Raw genomic sequence first — 23,215 nt, 5'->3', positions numbered from 1 at the left:
CAAAGTTCAAACTGTGATAATTTCACTAAAATTGCACCAAATAACCCAAAGAAGCCAACTGTACATTTACATTAGGTTCATGTCCTATAAATGCACAAAGGATTAAAATACTGCTAATTCTCCACACAGAACTATGGTATGGTGGAAGGCCTGCGTGAGGCAGTGTGTGCGGCTCCAAGTGGTGATGAGGAGGTACACTGTAGCAAGCAAGTACAATTACGCCAGTCCCTCCACAACCTCCTCTCACGTATGGAGGCCAGACCTCTCACCTTCCAAATCTGGGGCATGGACCCGTGAGTTTCTGAGGTTATTGAAAAGGTAGTTTATTAGTAAAGATAGTTAGCCTCGGATGGATAACTCACAGTACGTACATCCACAGCACTTAGATGCCAAGTAGGTGCTGTTTTGAAATATTTGTATCTAATCTATGACCAGTTTAAATAATCCTGTGACAAATAATGACTACCTAATAACTATTACTGAATTAAAATTAAAAGTGCAGATCAAGCTTGTTACATAATTAACCCGTGTCATTGATAAGCTATGTATTGTTTACAGGCTGTGTGGCAGTACCTTCGTGCAGAACACTGGTCTGGTGATAACCTACCTGGTTATTTTGCTGCAGCTGAGATCACCTTTTGACTTAACCACAGACTCCTTCACATTCCAGTGCTTCTCCAACGATACCCTGTGAACACCCACTCTTAGCTATCACCCACATCAAGTGCCTTTCACTAACTTTATATACGAGGCTGCACTGACTGTGCAACCAGATAAGAAGGGTCATTTCCTTGTGATGTTTAGCCATCTCTTATGGTCTTTTGGACACAAGCATCACCTTTTCCTTGCTCCCCTTTTCAGTACACTTATCCTGATAGATAATTCAGACTCAAAGGAAAAACCTGAACTGGTGACTTTTATGAACTTTATTGTTGTGGAGGTGAGAGGTTTGCGCAGTGAGTATGAATAAGGTGAAGGGTTGGCGAGTGCAGCATACAGAAGAGTACAATACCATTATACAGTAAACCATCTAGAGTGGACTGTTTCACCATAAAGAAGTGTCTTTATCAACTTAACAGCCATATCCACTGTTGATATGTTTACTGTCACCCAGTAAACAATAAAAACTACAGAAGCTTTCCTGTTTAGATGGCTGTATATAGGTATTTGAAAACTTTTTTTTTTACTGTATTAATATTATCTGTGGTAAAATACCTGTTCTATTTAATTATCAGTTATGATGTCATATTCTTTCATGGTAGATAACACTCTACCATTTACAGTTTTCTCATTATGCTAGGGAGGAGCCAGAGGTCTCTAGGTTGATGGGGTATGAACATAACTTTGAGATGAGAAACTTGCTCAGTAAATAAAACAAAATTTAAAGCTATTAAATACACTGTAGACCAAGTAAGAATTTTGTATATTAGAGATGTATTTCATCCTTTATAAATTGTCTAATGAAAGATTAGTACAGGTACAAGAACCCTTCCCCCATTTCTATGAAGTATGAATACAATATGCAACAAATAACTATTTATAATATATAAAACAATCAGGTCACTTTTATTTTCCTTCTGTAAAATTTTAAACAGATTAAGCTATTCAGAAGATACTTGACCAATGGGATGAGGTAATGGTAGAAGCAAAAGGTGGCCACCAACAAAAAGGCAAAGACATCAAGACCAAAGAACTGGCAGAAATTGAGGTGTCTGGCAGAGAACTTGAGGTATTGAGCCCCTTGGTTGGCAGCCACATGCTCCACTAGCCAGACAGCATGACGTAGTGGCTCCAGTGGGTGATTTCGCACAATTCTTGACAGACGGCGTGTGTTCTCCCGGTAACTAGAAGCAAATCACAAAGCATACTAGACTGTCTAAGCCAAGGGGCCTCCCTACCCAGTGCTGTACAGAACAGTATTGTGATACTGAGTACTGACTTCAATCCGATTACCACTTATTCTTTATTAACCTTATCATTCCTAACTAAACAGAACAGAACAGGTTCAATGAACCTCACAAAGAACCAATTCGAATAAAGTAAATAAGATTTCCTCAGTCTGAATATTTCATAAGCTCATTTTGGAACTTATGACAATAACTTGACTCATTCCAAATCTATCGGCTTCCCTTCAGTTCTTTGGCATAATCCACTGACATACTCCTCAACCCTTATATAATCCTTTATGGACATCTTTTAACATATCAGTTATCCCTTTGTCTACTTTAATTCCATAAATTGATAATTACTGTACTGTACTGTATAAATACATAAATGAGCAAAATTTAGTATGTAGGGTATCTAGAAACTGGCCAATCAGTGGCAAATAGGCAAAGGCTTAATGTATAATGTAGTTTAGACCGATAAACTTAGTACAATCTGTTGGAATTACAAAGAAATTAAGAAAAAAACTTGGAAATTTGAGATGTGGGTTAGGAAAAAGGATGAGCAGGACAAGAGGATGTATGCCAGATCCAGGAACCAAGCAAAGTCAGAGTGTAGAAGGGCTGAAAAAGAGTTCCTGAGGCGGATTGCAAGTGAGGTCAAGTCAAACCCTAAGACGTTTTACCGCTACGCAAAGTCAAAATTAAAAAGGCGAGTAGGCATGACCTGTGGCTTGAAGATGGTTGTTACACAGATTCTGACCAGGACAAGGCAGAGGTGTTGAACAAATTCTTTTCCATGGTGTTCACAAGAGAGGATGTGAACAATCTTCCTGCGTTTGAGGACAGACGGTTTGACACAGCATTGACCCACATTGTGATCTCAGAAGAGGGTATAAGAAATAAATTGTCAAAGCGAAAGGTTCATAAGAGTCCCGGCCCTGACATGGTGCATCCCAGAATGCTAAGAGAGTTGTGCAATGAGCTTGCTGAACCCTGAATATCTTATTCTGTGTATGCCTGGAAGAGCAAAGGTCCCCAGTGATTGGAAAATGGCTTATACGAGTCCTATATTCAAGAAGAGCGATCGTCATTCCACGAATAATTGCAGACCAGCAAGTCTGACCAGCATAGTGTGTAAAGTACTAGAGAGCATTATAAGAGATCCCATGATGGAACATCTACTACGAAACAACCCTGTAAAGGATTGCCAACATGGCTTTATGCCGGGAAGATCCTGCTTAACACAATTACTCAAGGTACTTGATGTTTGGACCCAATTGGCAGTGATTAATGGTACAAAATTGTTAAGTGTACCTGTGAAAAGTGGGGTAACACAGGGTAGTGAATTGGGCCTGTTGTTTGTTTGTTTATTTCATAAATGGCATTCTTGAGGCTATACACTCCTCCATACAAATGTTTTGGACGATGCCAAGTTATTCAGGGGAATTAAGAACCAAACAAACTGTTAAGAGCTGCAGAAAGATCTCTTTGAGCTTCAATAGTATTCAAAGAATTGACTGCTGAGATTCAATGTCACGAAGTGCAAGAGGATGCACCTGGGTCGTATCAATGGTAAGGAGGTGTATCACATGTCCCAACGGGATGAAGAAACAGCATTAATAGAGATCGAATGAGAAAAGGACCTGGGTGTATATATGTTGACAATGAAAGAAAGTTCTCGGACCATTATGAGAAGAAGGAGAATCAACCAACTAAACTAGTAGGTCTTATAAGGTCGTTCAGATATCGAGATGGTCCATCCCTCGTAATGATCTTCAAGAGTGAGGTGCTTCCCTGCCTGGAGTACTCTCACTCTGTCTGGTCCCCGAGATATGCTAGAAACTGTCAGTTGACTGAAAATGTCAAAGAAGGGCCACCAGGCTGGTGCCTGCACTTCGTCACCTCAGTTGTTCAGAGAGATTAGAGCGCCTGCAACTGCCTAGCTTATACTACAGACGGGCAAGGGGTGACCTAATTCAGGTATATAATCCTCTCAGTCGAATGTCCGTACCTGGAGCTGGTGGACGCCCACCCCACAAGGGGTCACATCTCAAGGTTGAAGAAGCCATAAATCCAAAAAACTGTGAGGACAAACTTTTTCAGAATGAGAATTGTGAACTCTTGGAACAACCTGCCAGAGTGTTGTGTCTGCAACGAGTGTGAGCCCTTTCAAGAACAGACTTAACCAACACTGGAGAAGGTTCAGATACATTCAGGAGCCAGTGCATGCCCAGTACTTGCCAACAGTGCGTAACAGAGACGTGACCGATCGCCCATGCGCCTAATGAGTTGATCAGTCCCGAAGAGGATAAAAGCAAAACTAAAAGTTATGAGAATAGTTGACCAAGAACATACAATCGTATTGTTACCCTGGAGCATGATTTAAGTTTTTTTCGTTATTAAATGACCAGTTTGTAGTTATTCTCACCTGGCGGTGTTGAGGACATGGACAATAGCCTGGTAGATTTCCTCTTCGGAGGCCTCCTTGTGGACACCCTTAGCCACACCACGCTCCTCCAGCCTTACAAGGACATCCTGCTGGTCAGCGAAGACTGGCATGCCCACCATAGGGACGCCATGATGCAATGCCTCCAACACCCCGTGCATCCCACAGTGTGTGAAGAACAACACTATATTGTTGTGACCTGTTGGAACATGATGTACATTTATGTTTACAATCTCTTTAAAACAAACTCATCTTAAAAGAGTCTAGTAATAAACAGCTATATCTCTTATTGCCCGGAGTCTTCCAATTAAAAAGATGTCTCTCTCTATATGTTTAATTGTTTATAACTGTAGTGTAACCATCGAGAAAATGTGCTTTACAATATTAGTTGTTGAAGCACAGTACAGGAAGTCACCGAATTATGTCACTTCAATTTGCTTCATTTTGATGAAATGTCATTAACAAATTAGGGAAAAAAATTTCTATACAAATCGTGCCTGTCCGATGACCACTACAAAAGTTTAAACCATGTACTTGAAATATCATGTGGCAACGCTGCCAACAGCCAAGCGTTTGAAGCAGCAAACCCGTGTCCCCCAGCCACAGAAACCACCTCAACCAGAGTATCGAATAATACTGTATTTTTTCAGAATTTTTCAAAAGACCCCTGACTTAACCATAAATGGAAAATGTTCTGTAGTATCCCTGCAATTACACATACAAGTATTCTCTTCTCTTCCCTTCCTCCCCCCCCTAATCCTTCCCCATTTCTTTCCTTTTATTCTTTTCCTATGCCTTTCCTTCTTCCTCCTCCTCATCCTCCTTTCCTTTTGCTCCCCTTCCCTACTCTTTCCTCCCACCTTCTTAGTGTCTATGACTCACCTAATACATCCTGTTGGGGGATCCAGGTGACGATCTTCACATTGGGGGGCGGGGTTGGGTGGCTCCCCTCCAGTTTCATCAACACCTGTGGCAATATGAGTAGCTTATTATCCTGATGACAGGTAGGAATTGTTGTATAGTAATGGCTTTGTTGACCTTTCAAAATCAGGGAATTGTAAAACATGCAAATGAAAACCCTTTGATATCACCTAAAATCCACTTTCTCCCACTAACCCTCAACATCCATACTCAACACTGGAACTTGAAAGCACAAACACGGACACTCACCCGCTGTGGAAGTCGACTAAAGGCGTTCATCAAGTTGTTGAAGACGTGAATGGGGACAATGTGGGAGTTGAAGATGAAGCCCAAGCTGAAGAGTATGGTGCCAGCTGACCCTGACCCTGCCACCCAAGCCTCCAGCTCCTTTGTCGGAAAATACACAGGAAAAATAAATAAATACAGTAAAGAGCATGATAATGAAGCTATATATTTATACATTATACTGTACATAGGTATAAAAATTTGTAGAAAAGACCTTTCAATCTTCACAAAATCAGACAGCAGGTTCTTCTAGCCAAATATCCTACTGATGTATAATTTAATCTCTTTCCTCTTCAATCATAGTACAGTACTGTATCATGAAGTGGCAAATAGAATACAATGAATCAATTTCAATTAAGTATGGAGTGCCCTTGAGTTCTAGTCTCTTCCCTCAATCCTAATAATCAACTCCATTCTCAACTTCAATTTCACAGTTATCATACTCAGAGGAATGATTACCTTGTAACATTTAATGCTTTAAAACATTAGCACTAATAATCTCTTACAAGCAAGGAAAAACCAATGTAATGCATTTGATGGGATGGTTAGTTAACAAGGCAGTAGAGGTAAGAAACACACCTGAGTGAGGGGATGAGGGGGGTGGACCTGTAGACCCCCAATATTGATGAAGGAGGGAGGGAGGAGTCTTGGGTAGTCGAGGGCTGGGTGAGAGTTAATCAGCATCCCAGACATCTCACTCAGCAGTGTTGACGGCGAGGGGCACAAAGGCAAGTACTGACTAATCTGGTACCCTGTCACCCCAAACTGCATCTGTAGAGGAATAAAAAATTTTGAGTGGTGGGTAGGATAGATAAGTGGTGTGCAAGATAGTGAGGATCCTCCAGTGAAATTGAACCATTGAGCTTGGTTAGGATATTTCCAAGATAAATATCACTCTTGAGTAATTTACTGATCTCTGGGTAGGAGCCTGACCCACCAATGGTGGGCTACCATGCTGGTCTATATACCAGCATGATACAAAAACCCACCTTGATTTTGTGACTCGGCATGACCCAGTAAACTCCATCTCAGACTGACTCTATGACCTTGTCCTGCAACTTATCTTGACCCTATGACCTATCTTTTCTCACTTGACACAACATGGCTTTTTGACTCCTAATCCCAGAACACTAAACAACGATGTGGCCCCAATCTATCCCAATTATACAAGTTGATCCCACACTGACCTGCATAATGAGGTGGCTGCCAATTGAATGGAGGTGGTTGATGATGCGCTGGGAGAAGGTCATCACACTGCGGTAATGAGAGAGGATGAGGGGGACGGAGGAGGGCGGGCTGAAGGCTGTGGTGTACTGTGGTTCACCACCTGCAAATGTGAATGCCCAGTACCCAACTGATGGTACACCTGAAAGGGAAGGAAAGGTAATAGTGAGAGCATAGTAGTTGTACAAATCCCTTACAATTCTGTGTAGGAGGAAGAAAAATTTGATAGCACTACACAGCCAGAACTGCAAATTTATTTTCAAAATTTAAACAGTACAGTACTAAGTAAGCTCAAGAGTATTCTTTGTATATTGAGGAACTTAACTACTAATAAAGAAGTATTTTGTAATAAGATATTGACAAGGAAACTTAGATTATCAAATGGATATGAAACATACAATGGAGACTCCTTTCCAGCACTATACTATAACCAGTCTTGAAAGATGCAGGAGATATGAATAGTATCCACGTTACACTAAACAAAACGCCATGTAATAAACATAATGCCAAATACAATACTACAATCAGAAGCAATTAACTCACACCATCTTAAAATCACATACTGTACTTATTTCTGCACACTCAGTCCATTTCTTTAACCTCTTTACTACGAGGATACCACTTTTAATATTCCAGCTCAGAGGCGACCCCATACACAAGGGGTTAACACACTCACTTTCATTACATCATCAATACATTATCAATAAAAACCAACAGTATATATACATATACCCTCTACAGTACATTCACACTTATATATACTGGACTTTTTTTTTTTTTTTTTACGGGAATTAGCCCACCCGGGCACAGGTCTTACGACCCACATCGGGGCCTACCCAACACACACCCACCTAGGTCATGAGCCAGGGCCAGACTACACTCATTATAAATGAGATCGACAATGGCAACATGGAAGTTCTGTTCTCTGAGGTGTCGATGGAGGTTAGTGTTCCCCAGCAGGGTGCGACAGAAGGCTGCCACAGTCAAGAAGGCGTCCACTGGCAGTGCAGTGAATGAGGTGCCTCGACTCCACATTAACTTCTGGGGCATGATGAAGCTGATGATTGGGAAGGAAATGGGTCAGTAAGAGGCAGGAAAAGAGGGGAAGAAAGTGGGAGGCGGGATGATAAGAAAGTGGAAAAAACAATAAGACTGAAAGAAAGAGAGAAGAGAGAAAGAGAAAAAAGGAAGGGAAGAACATGAGTCTTTGGAGGGTTGATAGATTTATAAATACAGTAGATGAATAAACAAAGACAATAAATCATAAAACTGTAGACACACACACACACACATCTATCCAGAGAAATTTCGTGACTCACAAAAATGATAAGCTATACAAAAATAAGGTGTTTTTAACCCATGTTTGGAATACCGTGCTGTCACCCTGCCTGATCCCCAAGATATGCTAGAGACTGACTGAAATGTCAAGAAGAAGGCCACCAGACAGGTGCCCTTACTATTGCACTTCAGTTACCCAGAGGGATTACAACACCTGCAACTGCCCAGTTTCTAATATAGGCGGACAAGGGGTGGCTTAATATAAGGCTATAAACACCTCTGAAGACATTACTCAGTCGAGTGTTTATACAGTACAGCTCCTCCCCGACTTACGGCGGGGTTAGGGACCCAAATCCAGGTCGTAAGTCGAAAATGCTTAAATAATACATAAATCTAAATTGGGTGTCTCTTTTTCTTCTCAGCACCACAAAACTCTCACTTTTAAGCTTGCCAGCCATTTTAAAGTGAACTACAAACGACAATTTTGTCTGTGTACTGACGTTGGGACTGGAAAATACGTAATTTGACAAAATTTTGGTACGATTGAGGCAGGTCGTAAGTCAAGTAGGTCGTAAGTCGGGGAGGAGCTGGAACTGGCAGATGCCCATCCCACTAGGGGTCACAGCTTATGGTTGAAGAAGCCACAGGTTCAGAACAGAAGATTGTCAGGGCAAAAGCTTTTGGAGTGTGAGCACATTCGAGACCAGACCTAACTAACATTGGCACAGGTACAAATACATTCTGGAGCCAGTATTTGCCAAGAGTGCATAATAAAGACATGACCGTTCGCCCAAGTGGCTAACAGGTTGACAAGTGGTGAAGAGGATAAAATAGAGAAAAATACCTGTCCGCATGAATAAAGTTATAAATTGACCTTTGTATGCAAAATAAAATAATGGAAACACAAAACACAAACTAAATACAGTACCTAAGGATTATACTCTTTTGTACAATACCATCAAGACATTAACGAAATTATTAGGAGGCTTGTTCCACATAAGTCGGACTCAAAGCTAGAAAGGAAATTTGGAAAATTAAAGGTAGATTTAAAAATTGAGTCAGTTAGACTCACTTAGACCAGTAGTTAGGGGGCATCAGATGTTTAATTAGGTTGTGAGAGGCTGTTAAGACATCCACGTCACTCATTGTAAGACAGATTAAGGAAGTGGGAGGGGGAGTACCTGGCCCTCTCCTCGACAGTCATGTGAGGCACTGAGCCGTCCGTGTTGTTAATGGCCAGAACGATCTCGGTGATACCATGGTGGTTGGCTGGGGGGTAGTGGTGAGTATCCTGCCACCTGACCACTGTCACCTGTAGTGATACAGTATTGTACACTCATTCAGTTATATTCCCCAAGCTGTGTATCTCTTGAGGCAACAAGAACAGTAAGGTAAAACAGTCTGAAGTACAAGATACAGTAGAGGATAAATAAAGCGTTGTTCTACAAACAATAATACTAGTATTACTGAAGTTACTATTTGCCCAGCCTTGATTAATTAGGGTGACAAAAAATTACCACCCATGAATACATCCCCATTTTATAAATCAATGAGAAAACAGTTTTTGCTCAACGAATTTTCCCTCAATAAAATCTTTTAGAAGACAACCAATACTTCTAACACAATGAATTTAACTTTGCATTTTGTTATTACTGCCAACTACTTGTAAGCTGTACACAACTTATTTACATCAAGACATCACAAGCAGCTCTTTACTAACCTGGTGACCCTTAGCTACCAGTGCCCGAGCCAAGGACCTTAACGTGAGAACATGGGATGCCGCGTACATGGGGTGGAGCATCAGCACCCTTTTGCCCCCATTCTCTGCGTCAACACCTACATCACCAGTAGTGGCATCAGTGTTCACAGCCACGAAGCCCACCAATACCAGCACCAAGATCATCGTCCTCCCACTCACCTGCAACACATGCCACAGTTAGTATAGTATAATATTGCTTCTGACTATATTATAATAAGTGGCCAGTAATACATCTTATATTACACTTAAAAAACAGTTACAAAGAAGAATTATTTTTGTATCGGGAAAAGAATATGAAAAAGGCAATAGGGAGAATGTGAAGTGAGACAGGCGGAAGATGTGGTGCAAGATAATTACTGCACAGCGACCAGGATTGAGGTATTAGAGGAAGTAAGAAGTAATAGAGGAGACACTTCAGGGAAAGAGAGCCGGGAATAATGGAGATAATGGTTGAGGCGGCACTTAACCGACTCGTTCCTACAACGACAGCAGGTACAGACAATTTGTCATGTGAGAAAGGAGCTGCAAGCCACAGGCAGTTGTGGGGTCACCTTGCTTCTTCACCAATACAGTAAACTCTTAACATCAGAGACAGGCTCCAGAAACTGCCATAAGCCTGTCAATAGACCAATACAAAAAAGGAGAGACCTGGTTAAGCCATGAAAGTGAGATTTTGGAAAGCACCCCTGTTAGCTAGATTCTGAAGGATAGTGGAATAATCTTGAGTGAAGCAAGAGTGATGGCTGCAGTACAGTGGAGCATATCCTCACCTTGAATTCTTTTGTAAAAGGAAAAATACAGGGATTACTACAACAAAATCTCCACTATAAAGTTTTAAAGAAGACTTTGATATATGACGACAGTGACTGTAGAGAGGCCAAGAAAATTTCTTGGAAATATATATACAAAATCATTAAAAATATGAATAGTAAAAGCCTGAACGTAGCTTAGTGAATGACTATCTGGCGAATGTTGGGTATCACAAGGCAGCTTTTTCTCTCAAACTTTATTTTTTCCACTTCTCTGAATTCACAAAAATTAAACTCCGATAATAATTGGTATCGAAAGCATTTATAGATGGGGAAAAAATCTTGGGCTTCAACAGCTAAGGTTAGTAATGACACTAATCCATTAAAACAGTTAAAACACTGAGAGGCAAAACTCCCCGTATAATCAACAGATATTTCATGCCTTCAGATTTTAAGGTTTTCTCCCCAAATGGACCGAATCTTTGTGAACTGACAAGCTTGTTCTATACGCAAACAATGTAGTCTCAATTCTTCTTCAGATATGTTACAGCTAACACACTGTATAAATTCATACGTAGCAGATTATCGTAAATAAGAATACAATTCCTTACAAAGAAAATAATGATAGTCTTTGCTGCAGATGGTGCCAACGCAATACAGTTTAGGAGTCGTCATTCACTTTCATTATTAGTGACGAATGATATTTCCCATTTATTCATAATGAAACGCACCTGCCATTTCTTTGCCTATGTTCTTCATAAGCGTATTTGAAATTACCACCATCAACATACGCTGCTGCCTAAATACATAAGACAACATTTCAACAGCAAGTTACACCAAATTGTATGTATTTAGCCATTACTATACAATTTTTTATCTAGTTTATAGATTTACCTGATTTTGGTGGAATTCTACAAATTCTAAACTTTTACAACGGCATATCTGGTCACGGGAGACAACAGCACCATGGAATCTGAGAGTCGAAGATGAGAAAATTTAAAGCAATGGAGATGACATGCTTCGGGAAAATCTTGGGAAAATCACGACGACAATCAAAAACAGTAATGTGGAAGATGACACTGTAGAACTCGATCAACAAATCATGAAACTATATGCTCATGTAAAAGAAACGCATTGATAAAGAATGTGAAAGACACACAGTGATAAAAGGAAGAGTCAACGGAAACAGAAGTTGGAGAAAGCCGAAGTGACTATGGGGTGTTTAGGTGATTGTTACAAGAGGCGACCGGATGTGATGGAAGGCTGTCTCAAGACAATACACGCACAGATGTCACAACGGTCGAAGTCATTACTACAGTATGTTATTATGATTCACACCCTGGAAGATTATACCAAGTTATGATGATTATTTTGGTAAATTAAACCAGGTTAAGATGATTCACTTTCCAGTACATTAAAAATTATATATATATATATATATATATATATATATATATATATATATATATATATATATATATATATATATATATATAGTGAAATAAAATTGATAATGACTTATATTAAGCAGTAAAATACAGCAGCTACATTAATCTAAATTCATGGCTGTACATTGTTGTTGCTGTTGGTGGTGGTGTTGTTTGGAACCTTGGGGAAGCAGGTTGACAGCAATTGCACAAGCAGTGTGGTGGTGCAATACCGTACGTGTTACAAGAAACGATCATTGCCCTCAGATGTGCGTGGGGGAGTCGACGTGAAGTAATTCCCCTCTCCCTCTCTCTCTTCTTTTCCTTCTTCTTCAAATACACTTGTTCACTGCATTGTTATATCCATGGCCCTGATAATCTGATACCTAACCGTTATCAAGATCAGCCTGCAGAACAAAATATGATGACAGATATAGTTTGGATGGTCTGAGCTTATACTGTACACTCCAGATCAGCTGTTGAAGGTAAACTTAACGTAGACAGGAAAGAAAAGAAACAAATAAACTAACAAAAAGGTGGACAAATATATCGATAAAAAGAATAGAGGAGACAGCGAGGGAGAAAAAAATTACCCAGAGAAAGACAGATATTTTAATACCGAGAAAAGGAAAAGAATAGATATAAATTGAGAGAGAGGGGGGCTAGGATGGGGGTGGGCTAATCTACATTCAGACTCTCCACCGCCCATGACAATATCTTAACGGTGATTCATAAACGTTCACGCCCCCACAAAAAAATGCACCTCTTATGCATACCCCGACCTCCTCTTCAAATTAATACCTCTAACCCCCCCTCCCCCAAGACGATCCCATCATCTCCTTATAATTCTTTCGTTCATGGGAGTGGAGTAAGCGATGGCAGCTGACCACTAAAAATACACGGAACCAACGAACATTTTTACCCCGGAGTTCGTTAGCCTCATCATCACGGGAAAAAAAGCTTACTGTGCCTGTATTTTATAAAGCCGAATCACGGCTGTTACATGACACTATATGTGGTTAGAACACATATGTATTGAATTAATTTATGATTTTCCTTGTTATCTTTACCTATGATGTATGAAAAAAAATTACACGTACAGCAAATTTTGTAGACGAAATATCTTACACGGCATTGGTTTATTGTTGGCATTGAAGTGGAGCGCACCTTAATAAAGTGTGTTCCTGCATCATTTTTACCTGGTGAAAAAAGGTCGTAACTTTACAAACAAAAGATTGAAATTAAATGGTCAAAAGCGTTATTCGGCCAAGTGCAGTATGTTCTGAAACCTTTTCGAGTACGACCCAAATTCGAATACCTCGGAACTTCGCGACCCATTGATTCAAATAAAAAAAAAATAACCATCAAATCAAATTTATTGTCATATCAACTCGCAATTTAATAGCAAGGTACAATTTATCTCTGGAAGTCATATTTGTTACATTAGACTCGTTTATCACACCCAGGTACAGTACTTTCTTTTTCTATTTATTTAAAACAAAAGAAGTGTTATTTACACTTTACATGCATTAAAATACTCCGTACATTAGCTGATGTTTGGCAACTGTGGGACCTGATTATTGTCCCTCTTCGGCTATATGTGATAGAATATTGTCCTTGTCCTGTTGCCAGAGCTGAATTAGTCACATCAGTTACATGGGTCACATTGCCTAAGAAAATTGACCGCAATCCAGGAAATCCCTAATTATGGTGGGTTACAGGTCGAGGAAGTAACCTGGTGTAAGGTATCTCCACTATCTGAACCCAACCTTATCCAGTTAACTTATCCTACCAACACATCTGAAAATTATAAATAAACCTGTGGCCTCGAAAGGTCTCGGGCAAAATTCGGAGACCGCAGTCGCCTCTTGGATTGGGAGTATGATTACAGAATATCACAAGATTTTTTTATGTGGCTGCCTGACAGCTGACACTAGATGACTGACATTTAAGTGGTCCAAGCCCCGCAAACCCGCAGTAACATTTTGAGTTAACTACGGAAGGTGAACGTTCGCTCACCTTCTGACTGGAAACTTGCGCCAGGGCCGAGGGTGGACCATGAACGAACAACATAAGCCAGACACAAATCCGTAACATTTGTGTTTGGGTGGAATCGAGACTCGACTAAGATACATCGTCACGTGATTAGATTAGACCGTTAGTTTCTCTACCCAATGGAGATGGTCATAGGAAATTGTCAAAGGCACTAGTAACTTGACCGGCTTTAAATTATTTCCTTTGAAATAATATGGTGTGTGATAATGTAATGTTACACTATTTTATAATATGAATAACTAATAATTATATTCGGAAGTTGGGAAAGTTAGTAGCTATGTTACGTTACTGCACGTTAATAATGAGGATGTTAATACTAATATACGTTGTTTATTTGTTCCTATTCTGGTACACATTACTACGTTTTCTCGAAAAAAAAAACTTTAATATAGAAGTTTTTGTATGACCAATATACAGTGAATGCACAGAAAAAAATATGGAATAATGAGAATAATGTTGAGGTGAATATTGTTGGTGGAGCGCAGTGTGTACTGTATGTCAGTGACACTGACCGCAGCCGACACACATAGAATAGCTACATTAGATCGTGGTTTTCGCGCGAATTAGGGGTGGATGACATCTACCCATATAGCCACAGGTGGTGGACCGTATTGTACTTGGTCTAACACTATCATCATGGACACATTACGCATAATATTGATAAGATGACATCATGTCCCTAAAATATGGTCCAAACTCCAGAGTATTAGACCATAGAATTTATGGCCTTAGACGATTTTTTCTTTCTTGAAAATTACTTAATTGAAATTAAGTCAGGCGAATGCTACTGCTAGCATTACCTTCTAGCACCTGTCCTGGTAGCTTGACATCTTAGTGACTTAATATCTAACCTTTAATACTAAACAATTGGAATATCTTGTCTAAGGCTTCACGTAAAACCAAAATAAAAAGGAATGACGATATACTGTAATTGTCCCAAAAAGAAAAAAAATCAGTAGAGATGCAAACTCGGCAATGCTGCTTCAGGACCTAGAGTATAGCGGTACAGTACATCAGATTGTTGTTTACAGCAAGGGTAGTGGGTGGGGTGGAATGACCGAGCAAGAACCCCATTCTCAAACACGCGTAAGTTATTTTTGTTTTCTATATAGAGATCGAACGCATCTCTGTTACGGCAGACGTTTTGAGCTATCTTAACATTTTCGGATCGTAACTTAAGTGGATCAATTAAATTGTTTCATCATTTAATAATTCAGGGGAAAATATAAAAGAAACCTTTAAAACTCTCGCTTCAGGGGTGGTGAGTGGCAGATTGATGCCAATAATATAACCTTGACCACGTCCACGCAAAAAAAAAATACGAAAATACACGTTCTCAGTGGCAGTAAATAATTAAATAAAAAAAACACCCACCATCATCGGTAGAGAGAAAATCAGCTACAAAGATGAAATCATTGCAGATTATTCTAAAATAAGAAAGCAATTATTAAGATAAGATTAAGTCTGATTAAAACAAAATAACATTGGTAAACTGAGTAATGGGATTTGAGACTAAATTCAGGTTAGTGCACAAACAAATACACACGGAGAGGCTAACGGTGAAGTTTTTGTTTATTCCAGGGTCACTCATTTTCACTGAGATTCGTTCACTTGAGTATTTTCCCACTTACATGCAGTCGCTTTTGAAGGGTCATTCCTCCCTCCGTAGAGCCGCTTATGCCATCGTCATTTGTTTATGTTAGGAAGTCCTTTATGAGCCTCGTGTTTTGTTTTTTTACCTTAACGTATCACCTATCTTCATTGTGTGTTAGAATTCATTTTCATGTAACCTTCAACTCCAAGTATAACAATAAATGAGCACCCACTGTCCCCAAACTACTGATGGTAGGATTTACATTACATCCAAATTGGAGCCACTAATGTCCGAGTATATTTATTTCAGAACGAAATTAATATTACTTTAACTGACATGAAGAGATACATCCATGGATGTGACAGTTCACTGAATTCGCTATATGTTTTCATGTTTAATATTATATTTTGCATGTTAAATATAATATAAACTTATTATAAGCATTAATATTATTAATAAGTATTATTATGCTTCAATTTAACACAAGATAATTATTGGCAATGATTATTTTTTTAGACATAAGCTCTTCATAATATTTGATAATAGTCGATGCCATAGTGGGTCCTTTGATAGTGGGTGGGCCGGTGGCTTATATCATATTCTCGAGTTCCGTAAGGAAAAAAAGACCGATCTGCCAAGTTTTTGTCCAGTCTTTTCTAGATAGTAAGTAGTAGGCAGCTATCAAACAGGGAGGTACTACCGCCAAGGAAGATATTGGAAGCATAGGGTGTTGTCTATGGTAACCCGTTGCCAAATGGCATCACAAAAATTGTGAACAAGTCCCAGGTTGCTGATCTGACTTTCTGCTTCATTTACACACAATTGCAGGGTTTCAATTGTTCTCTTACTATTAACATAACATGCTGTATATCGCTTCTCTCTTGATTTATTTTTTTTCTTTTGTGTATTTATGGTTATTATTAGTAGTATTTTTATTTTTGGTTATATTTTTTATATATTTGTATTAAATATTATTATTATTATTATCAGGTCCGTCCTTTCGGGGGGGGGGGCGAACTGGGGCGACCGCCTGGGGCCCCGCGCGTGTGGGGACCCCGCGGGGCCCAGCACTAGACCCAGTGACCTCAGACACATTACCTGTTGACTGGTTAATCTGACCTGACGACTTACGCCACCATCGCAACCGAGACCTTACATCCATAACGACAGTCCCATGGGGGTTGGTGAGGGTGGGTTCCTCTGACCACATAATCTGAATCCATAATCCATTGCACTCCACTCCACACAGCCAGTCCACCAGGGTCAGTAATCAATGAGATCAGGTTGTGTCCTGTCCTGGGGCCCCGCACCCTCCTAGGGACGGCCCTGATTATTATTATTATTATTATTATTATTATAACATTTTCGCCCCCAGGCCCTGATGTGGGTCAGTGACCTGTGCTCGGGTGTGCTAATCCCCGTAAAAAAATAAAAATAAATAAAATAAAAATTAAGGAAGCCGTTCCATACGTCAAAGCGTGCCGTGAGAAGTGTTTTTGTTTCAATGTGTAGCCGTGTCCTGAAAAGATAAAACCAACCTCCTAATTGCTACGTGGCCCCAGTGTTAGGCTTAAATCCCTTGTACCATTTTCACCCTTTATTTAATATATTCTATATCTTTTACTACTCCTACTTATATTCATTATTTTATTTAATCTGAATCAGCCGAGTAACCATGATTCCGACCGTATTTTTTCGGTGACCGGTAATAAAGTCACAGGAAAAAAAGTCAGAAAAAAGTCACAATTTTGCCTAGGAAAAAAGTCACATTTAAGGTAATAAAACTAAAAATATTTTAAAACAGTTATTAACTGACAATACATGACTTTTATATATTGACAACACAATTTATATATGATGCACGTAGGTTAGGTTAGGTGACTTTTTTCTGTGACTTTTTTACCTGGATTCATTTTTTCACATGTATAAATATATTGTACACTAAAAATACCGCTGTATGAAGGGCTTGTTAATTTTGATGGCAGCTGATCTTATCACCGATAATTGCTATATCCTCACAAAAACATTTCAACAAACATGGCAGTATTTGCGGGAGGCAAGCAGTTAACTCGCCAACAGGGCGCTTAAGTCTATATGCACAAGGCGGCTGAGCACACAGAACAGAGTAAAGTAAAGTTTAATCTGAAGGGACCGCTCTCACCACCTGCCACGGATACTGACTCTGAGTGACGCTCCTCAAACTACCTGACGTAACCATGAAATTCAAATCGCTATATTATTGAGAGCTTTGTTAAGAATATACTATACGTTACTCCCATAATGTATATCTCAGATAATTATAATGAATGGACAGGGTTTGCTGTACTGAAGTGTTCAATACAAAATGTATGGATGAAGCCTACACTGAATATATCTATAAGCGCACCTTATATGTAAGGGTGACGCACCAAACAGATGTCACGCAGTAATAAATAGCCAATGGTCAAAGATACACACACTAACTATGCACATGTATCATAACTAGTACAACCAAAATACCATGATAATAAATATACGCAAGCATTCATATCATCTATTAGTGTACAAGTGGCAGAATGTTGTGCTGTACTAATTCGTACTAGTGTAATATAAAGTGAATCTAAGGTGTTTGCGTTCTTGCGTGTATAATCCAGCATGTATTGAAGTAGGTATATTACCTACAGTATCTATATTTGCATAATGTACATCAAGGACTACACTATCGATAAGCTACACTTCATCAACTACAATACACTATCAGCTATGCTACATTAAAGGCTTCCCGCACACATGCAATTTTTAGTTGGTCGATTGTTTATCGGCCAATTCGGTTTTTATGCACGCACCAGCCGACTTGCAATTCACAGTTGGTCAATTTATTTCAGTTGTATTATGGACTTCATCGAAATAGCTTGAGCGTTGGTAATTTGTCAAAGGAAACAAACGTAAAAAAACAGTACTGGGTTCATCCACTTACAAGCCAACGGCTGATTAAAGGACAATTTTACAAATTTTATGAAGATTTACGGGCCTACCCAAATATATTTTTTTAATTACTATAGAATGAGCGTCAAAAGTCTTGAACTCTTGTTCCTTGTTGGGCCTTCAATAACATATCAGAATACCAAATGGAGGAATAGCATCCTCCTTGAGGAAAGGCTATCTGGCACTTTAAGCTACAGACGGTGAAGACTTCGCCTTCGGAAGTGAGACCGTGAGAGTTGGTCAACAGTTCGCTGCTAGTGCATTCCCATACGTTGAAGCCTGCATGCACACAGGCGAGTTGACCAAATATTCCATTGTGCTCAAGTTGTAGCATATCACAAACTTTTCAGGTGCCCAACTATTGAATTGCAAGCGCGCGCGCTCCAATTTGGCACAATGAGTCTGAATTATGCAATTAAACTTGGCCGACTAAAAATCGCATGTGGGGGGGGGGGCTAACTAAACTATCACCAACTTTACATCAACTACACATCAACCATCAATGGTTCATCTACATTACACCAACTTCATAATCATCAACATTACCACCTATGCTACATTAACTACACTATTACCCACACTCCATAAATTACAGTAACAATTCAATTCAAATTCAATACTACCCTACCATCTACGGGGCCGCTGGGGAAATGTTATTGTACAGTATGGCTCCCACACTCCTCCCCCCAGGCGATTTTTTTTTCTTTGAGCCAAATGTAAAAAGTAACGAACTACTGAAACAAATTATCAGCGGCTATGACCTTTAGGTGGGAAAATAAGAAAACGACGCTACAACACAGACGGCTAATAAACAAATAAATTATAAGGGTTTGGAAAGAACTGGAAATCTTAGTGTACTGTAGCGGACACTTTTTCGCGAAGTGTTAGGGCTATTGTATGCACGTGTTATTTTGTTTGTTTTTTCTATCGTTGGAATAACCCATGACTGCTTCATCCATCCGCGGGCAGTAATACCAGTCTCCCAGCTCTTACCTCGGCTCATTCAGTATGCGTAAACTGATCTCTTTTGATAAGCCAATTCCTCGTCCACAAGTTTTTATTTTTTTCCTTTTTCTGAACAGTCACAGCATACGAGCCCAAAAGCTTCAGTTCAGTCCAGAAGAGGACTGAGATAATAAGCTAGTAACAAGTTCAGCATGTGAAAGCTCAGTTTGCACAAACCGGAATTCCAAAGTCCGACCGACAGCCGAACTAAAGTTGCCCTGTCAGTAGATGTAGTGTGTGAATTACAATGTTAATTATTGTTTGTGCTCTGCGCGTTTGTGTCTGTGCATAATGTAGTAGGCGCACATGCATGTGTTTGTGAACGTACGGGTGACCACTGTACATAAACATAAGGAGTCTGCAATAGGCCGGTTGGCCTGTGCATGGCAGTTACTACCACTATCATCCAGCGTTCCAGCACTTACTATAAAGTTACTAATCTTGTTCCACTCGTCCACCACCCTATTTGTGAACCAATTCCTTCTATCTCCCTCCTAAACCTAAACTTATCCAACTTAAATCCGTTGCTTCGAGTCCTATCCTGCTCGGATATTATAAGAACTTTATCTATATCTCCTTTATTGATTCCTTTCACCCACTTAAATACTTCTAACATATATCCCCGCACTCTTCGTCTTTCTAGGGAATGCAAGTTTAGTTTCTTTAACCTATCTTGATATGGAAGGTTTCTAAGTTCCGGAATCATTTTCGTCATTCTTCGCCGCACCGACTCCAGTGAATTTATATCCATTCTATAATAAGGGCACCAGAACTGAACAGCATAATCGAGGTGCGGCCTGACTAGCGCAAGATATAGTTGCAACCAACTAGACAAAATCTTGGAGAAACAAGAACTTCCACCACCACTACCCGTCTCCTGTACTGACGTTTGTGTGTCGCGGAGAGATACAGTGTGCAATCCCATGACAGTGAGACCAAGCTTACAGACGCCATGAAATGCACATTTCCAACTACGCGCATTGTACTGTATGTACACTGCACACACTTCCAGCCACCAGAGAGCAGGTTAACATGCTCTCGTCTTAGGCCCATCCCTCCCTTGACCAACTTTAATTTATCCTCTTCACTTCTGACCAACAACCCTATACTTCACCGCTTTAACTCAAGCAGCGTGGCCCACGCCTCCCTTGTCTGCCCTTGACCAACGTCCCATTTGACCGCGTTGACCCACGCCTGCCTTTACCACAAGGACAAGACCCATGACTCCTTTGTTCTCGAACCTGACTTTTTTACAACATTCGTTTCTGGAATTTGTTGATAGGGCACCAATACTACAATTTGTTTATTTTAAAATTAAGATATACAGTATAACATGATACCAATGCTATACTTGAATCATATTAATATACAGTATTTAGATGTATGAATGCACATTATAATTATTATCAACACTGCAACTGTCACACAAGAAAAAAGTCGGCTCAACGTGGTTTAAATAATTCGTCGCTAAAGTTTGCGTTAACCAAGATAAAAGGGGAGCTGCGTGTCTGCCCACTCATACTTTTATCCTCTTCGTCAGTGATCGGCGGTGGGTCACGTCTGTCATGCACTGATGGCAAGTACTGGACACGTACTTTTTTTCTCTTTAACTAGTGCAGGTAATGTTAACCATAAGCATTAGAGCATCTCTCCAGCGTTCCTAATGCTAACAATATCTTCCATTAACAGGGCACAGGGTACATTCATGAACCCGGTATTAGGCCTACGCGCCCAAGTGGCGCTGTTAGGACCAAGACATTCACAGGACAGGGTAATGTTGATAGCACAACGCAATGTTTTGGACAACAGTAGCCGGAGCCAGACTAGCCAGTAAAGGCCGATATGAACACAATGCAACAGCCCCATGCACGATAGTTCCAAAACTATCCAACAGCATTTAGACAGGGGAGGGGGGGGAAGAAGGGTTTGTCCGATCGCTAGGCCTTCACTCGCCGTGGTTCTGGCATCTGGCTGTACAATATTGTACCATTCATTGAACGTGTTACTATTCCAGAATAAACTGTACAACATGTATCAATACGAATTCACTGGTAAAACCAATTCTCAATTTTGTACAAAATACTTGAGATGCTTGAAATTAACTCGACAGCGTCGTATGAACAAACTTTGAAAAATTACACTTAATAGGAAAACAATTTTCTTACCTCCTCCATGCTGCTGGTTGACAGATTATGGCACCGTGTATATCTTTACACCATCTAGGATGTATGACCCTAAAGTACAAGTTACAGTACGTGAACTCGCGGCACGCACTTCACGTACACACCAGCACGACGCTAGATACGAGTCTGACTGAGAATCTGAGATTGTCTACCACCAGTCAAACCGCCGCACGACCCACGCCGCCTTACCCCCGCTCCCCCCCCCACCTCCTGCTTTCCTGAACCCCCGACCAGGTCCCTCACTCACCAACACTTTGGTAGAAATGGGTTGAAATAACATATTGATAGCGTTTTAGGCTTCGTTATGGAATGAAGGATAAATTATCCGGTGCTACTATAGCGTGCGGTCTACAAGGATATCTTTAGTTTAACCTAACCTGACCTGACCTAACGTAACCTAATCGAAATATCTTGTAGACCGCACGCTATAGTAGCACCAATTACCCATTCTGCAGGTTCTGTTTGATACTAGAGATTACCTTATTTCCAGGTTGTGAAATCTTAACGTCTTGTACCACCATTGTCTTGTTGCTTCTTCCCTTTACAACCTCTCCCTCTTCCCAATGCCCAACGATCGCATTTTGCGGACTCAATTAAGCTCAACCTGGAAATGCCGGTACAGTTTCCATCTTTGGTTGTGTGAAATTCTTGTCTCGAAGTATATGTAAACGATGGTCGTCCAGGAATTTTGTTTAGTTTATATTAAAACGAAACAGCATGGTGACAAACGATTTTAATTATTAGAAGGGGTAAAAATCATTGGGGAGGAGACTGTAGAGCAAAGCGAGTGCTGGAAAACGTGTTGTGGCGTACGAGAAGCTGAGATTTCCTGAGAATGTTACCGCTAGTCACATGCCTCCCTGTCTCACAGAAGGCCCAGACGTCTGACCTTGCTCGAGTCCTTTAAAAGATAATTAAAAAATAATCTAAGTACGGTCCTTACGAAAAACCCTTCCCATTTATTGGTTTATTCATTATCTAATGCAATTATCTAAACCGGAGTTATTTCAACAACACAATAATTATCCCCTATCCCCTGGGAAGACTGAAACAATGCTATTAAAAAAAAATCGAGAAAAAGTTTTCCTTAATGCCCGTCAGCTGTGGACCGAAGAACCTGTGTTTAGTTCTCATACAATGTCATTTAAATTATATCTGTTCATCGTGATAGTCTTCTTTAACACAAAGTCTAAACGCAAACTAGAAATGAATCAATACAAGATGAAGTTAAGTTTGGATACAAGTGCAAGAGATCATGTTAAGCGTCTGTGGGAGTGGGGGAGGGTTGGGGGGGGGTAGTAAGGGAAACTCATGAATCTGGATCGTGTTTTGAAGACTGTCAGCGGTCTGTATACACACAGGATATCTTGTACCTAACTTCATAATGGTTATAGGTTTGGTTTTGAGCCTTGGATATCTTAGTTACATCAAACTATGGA

The 23,215-nt window shown here is 40.1% G+C and overlaps 1 protein-coding gene across 1 annotated transcript; it reads right to left on the bottom strand.

Annotated features, from left to right (window-relative positions):
• Positions 1–911: 911 nt before the first annotated feature.
• Positions 912–21,929, bottom strand: LOC121867542 (UDP-glucuronosyltransferase 2A3-like). The gene is made up of 10 exons (XM_042367551.1): positions 21,759–21,929; positions 9,761–9,958; positions 9,222–9,352; positions 7,614–7,819; positions 6,726–6,904; positions 6,118–6,309; positions 5,503–5,640; positions 5,215–5,299; positions 4,315–4,531; positions 912–1,844 (listed from the first exon to the last, which is right to left on the bottom strand). Exons 1-10 carry the CDS (start codon positions 21,765–21,767, stop codon positions 1,556–1,558), a joined length of 1,644 nt encoding a protein of 547 aa, XP_042223485.1. The 5' UTR covers positions 21,768–21,929; the 3' UTR covers positions 912–1,555.
• Positions 21,930–23,215: the final 1,286 nt, after the last annotated feature.

This window comes from Homarus americanus, unplaced genomic scaffold (assembly GCF_018991925.1).
Source record: "Homarus americanus isolate GMGI-L3 unplaced genomic scaffold, GMGI_Hamer_2.0 scaffold32583, whole genome shotgun sequence".
NCBI classification, from domain to species: Eukaryota; Metazoa; Arthropoda; class Malacostraca; order Decapoda; family Nephropidae; genus Homarus; species Homarus americanus.
This window is presented reverse-complemented; position numbering and strand designations above follow the sequence as displayed.

Bases quoted from the DNA above. Each gene is read 5' to 3' on its own strand.
- LOC121867542 (XM_042367551.1), bottom strand. The intron at 7,820-9,221 runs GTACTCCCCCTC...CCCAATCATCAG, and splicing joins ACTGTCGAGGAGAGGGCCAG to CTTCATCATGCCCCAGAAGT. The intron at 4,532-5,214 runs GTGAGTCATAGA...ATGTTCCAACAG, and splicing joins CCCCCAACAGGATGTATTAG to GTCACAACAATATAGTGTTG.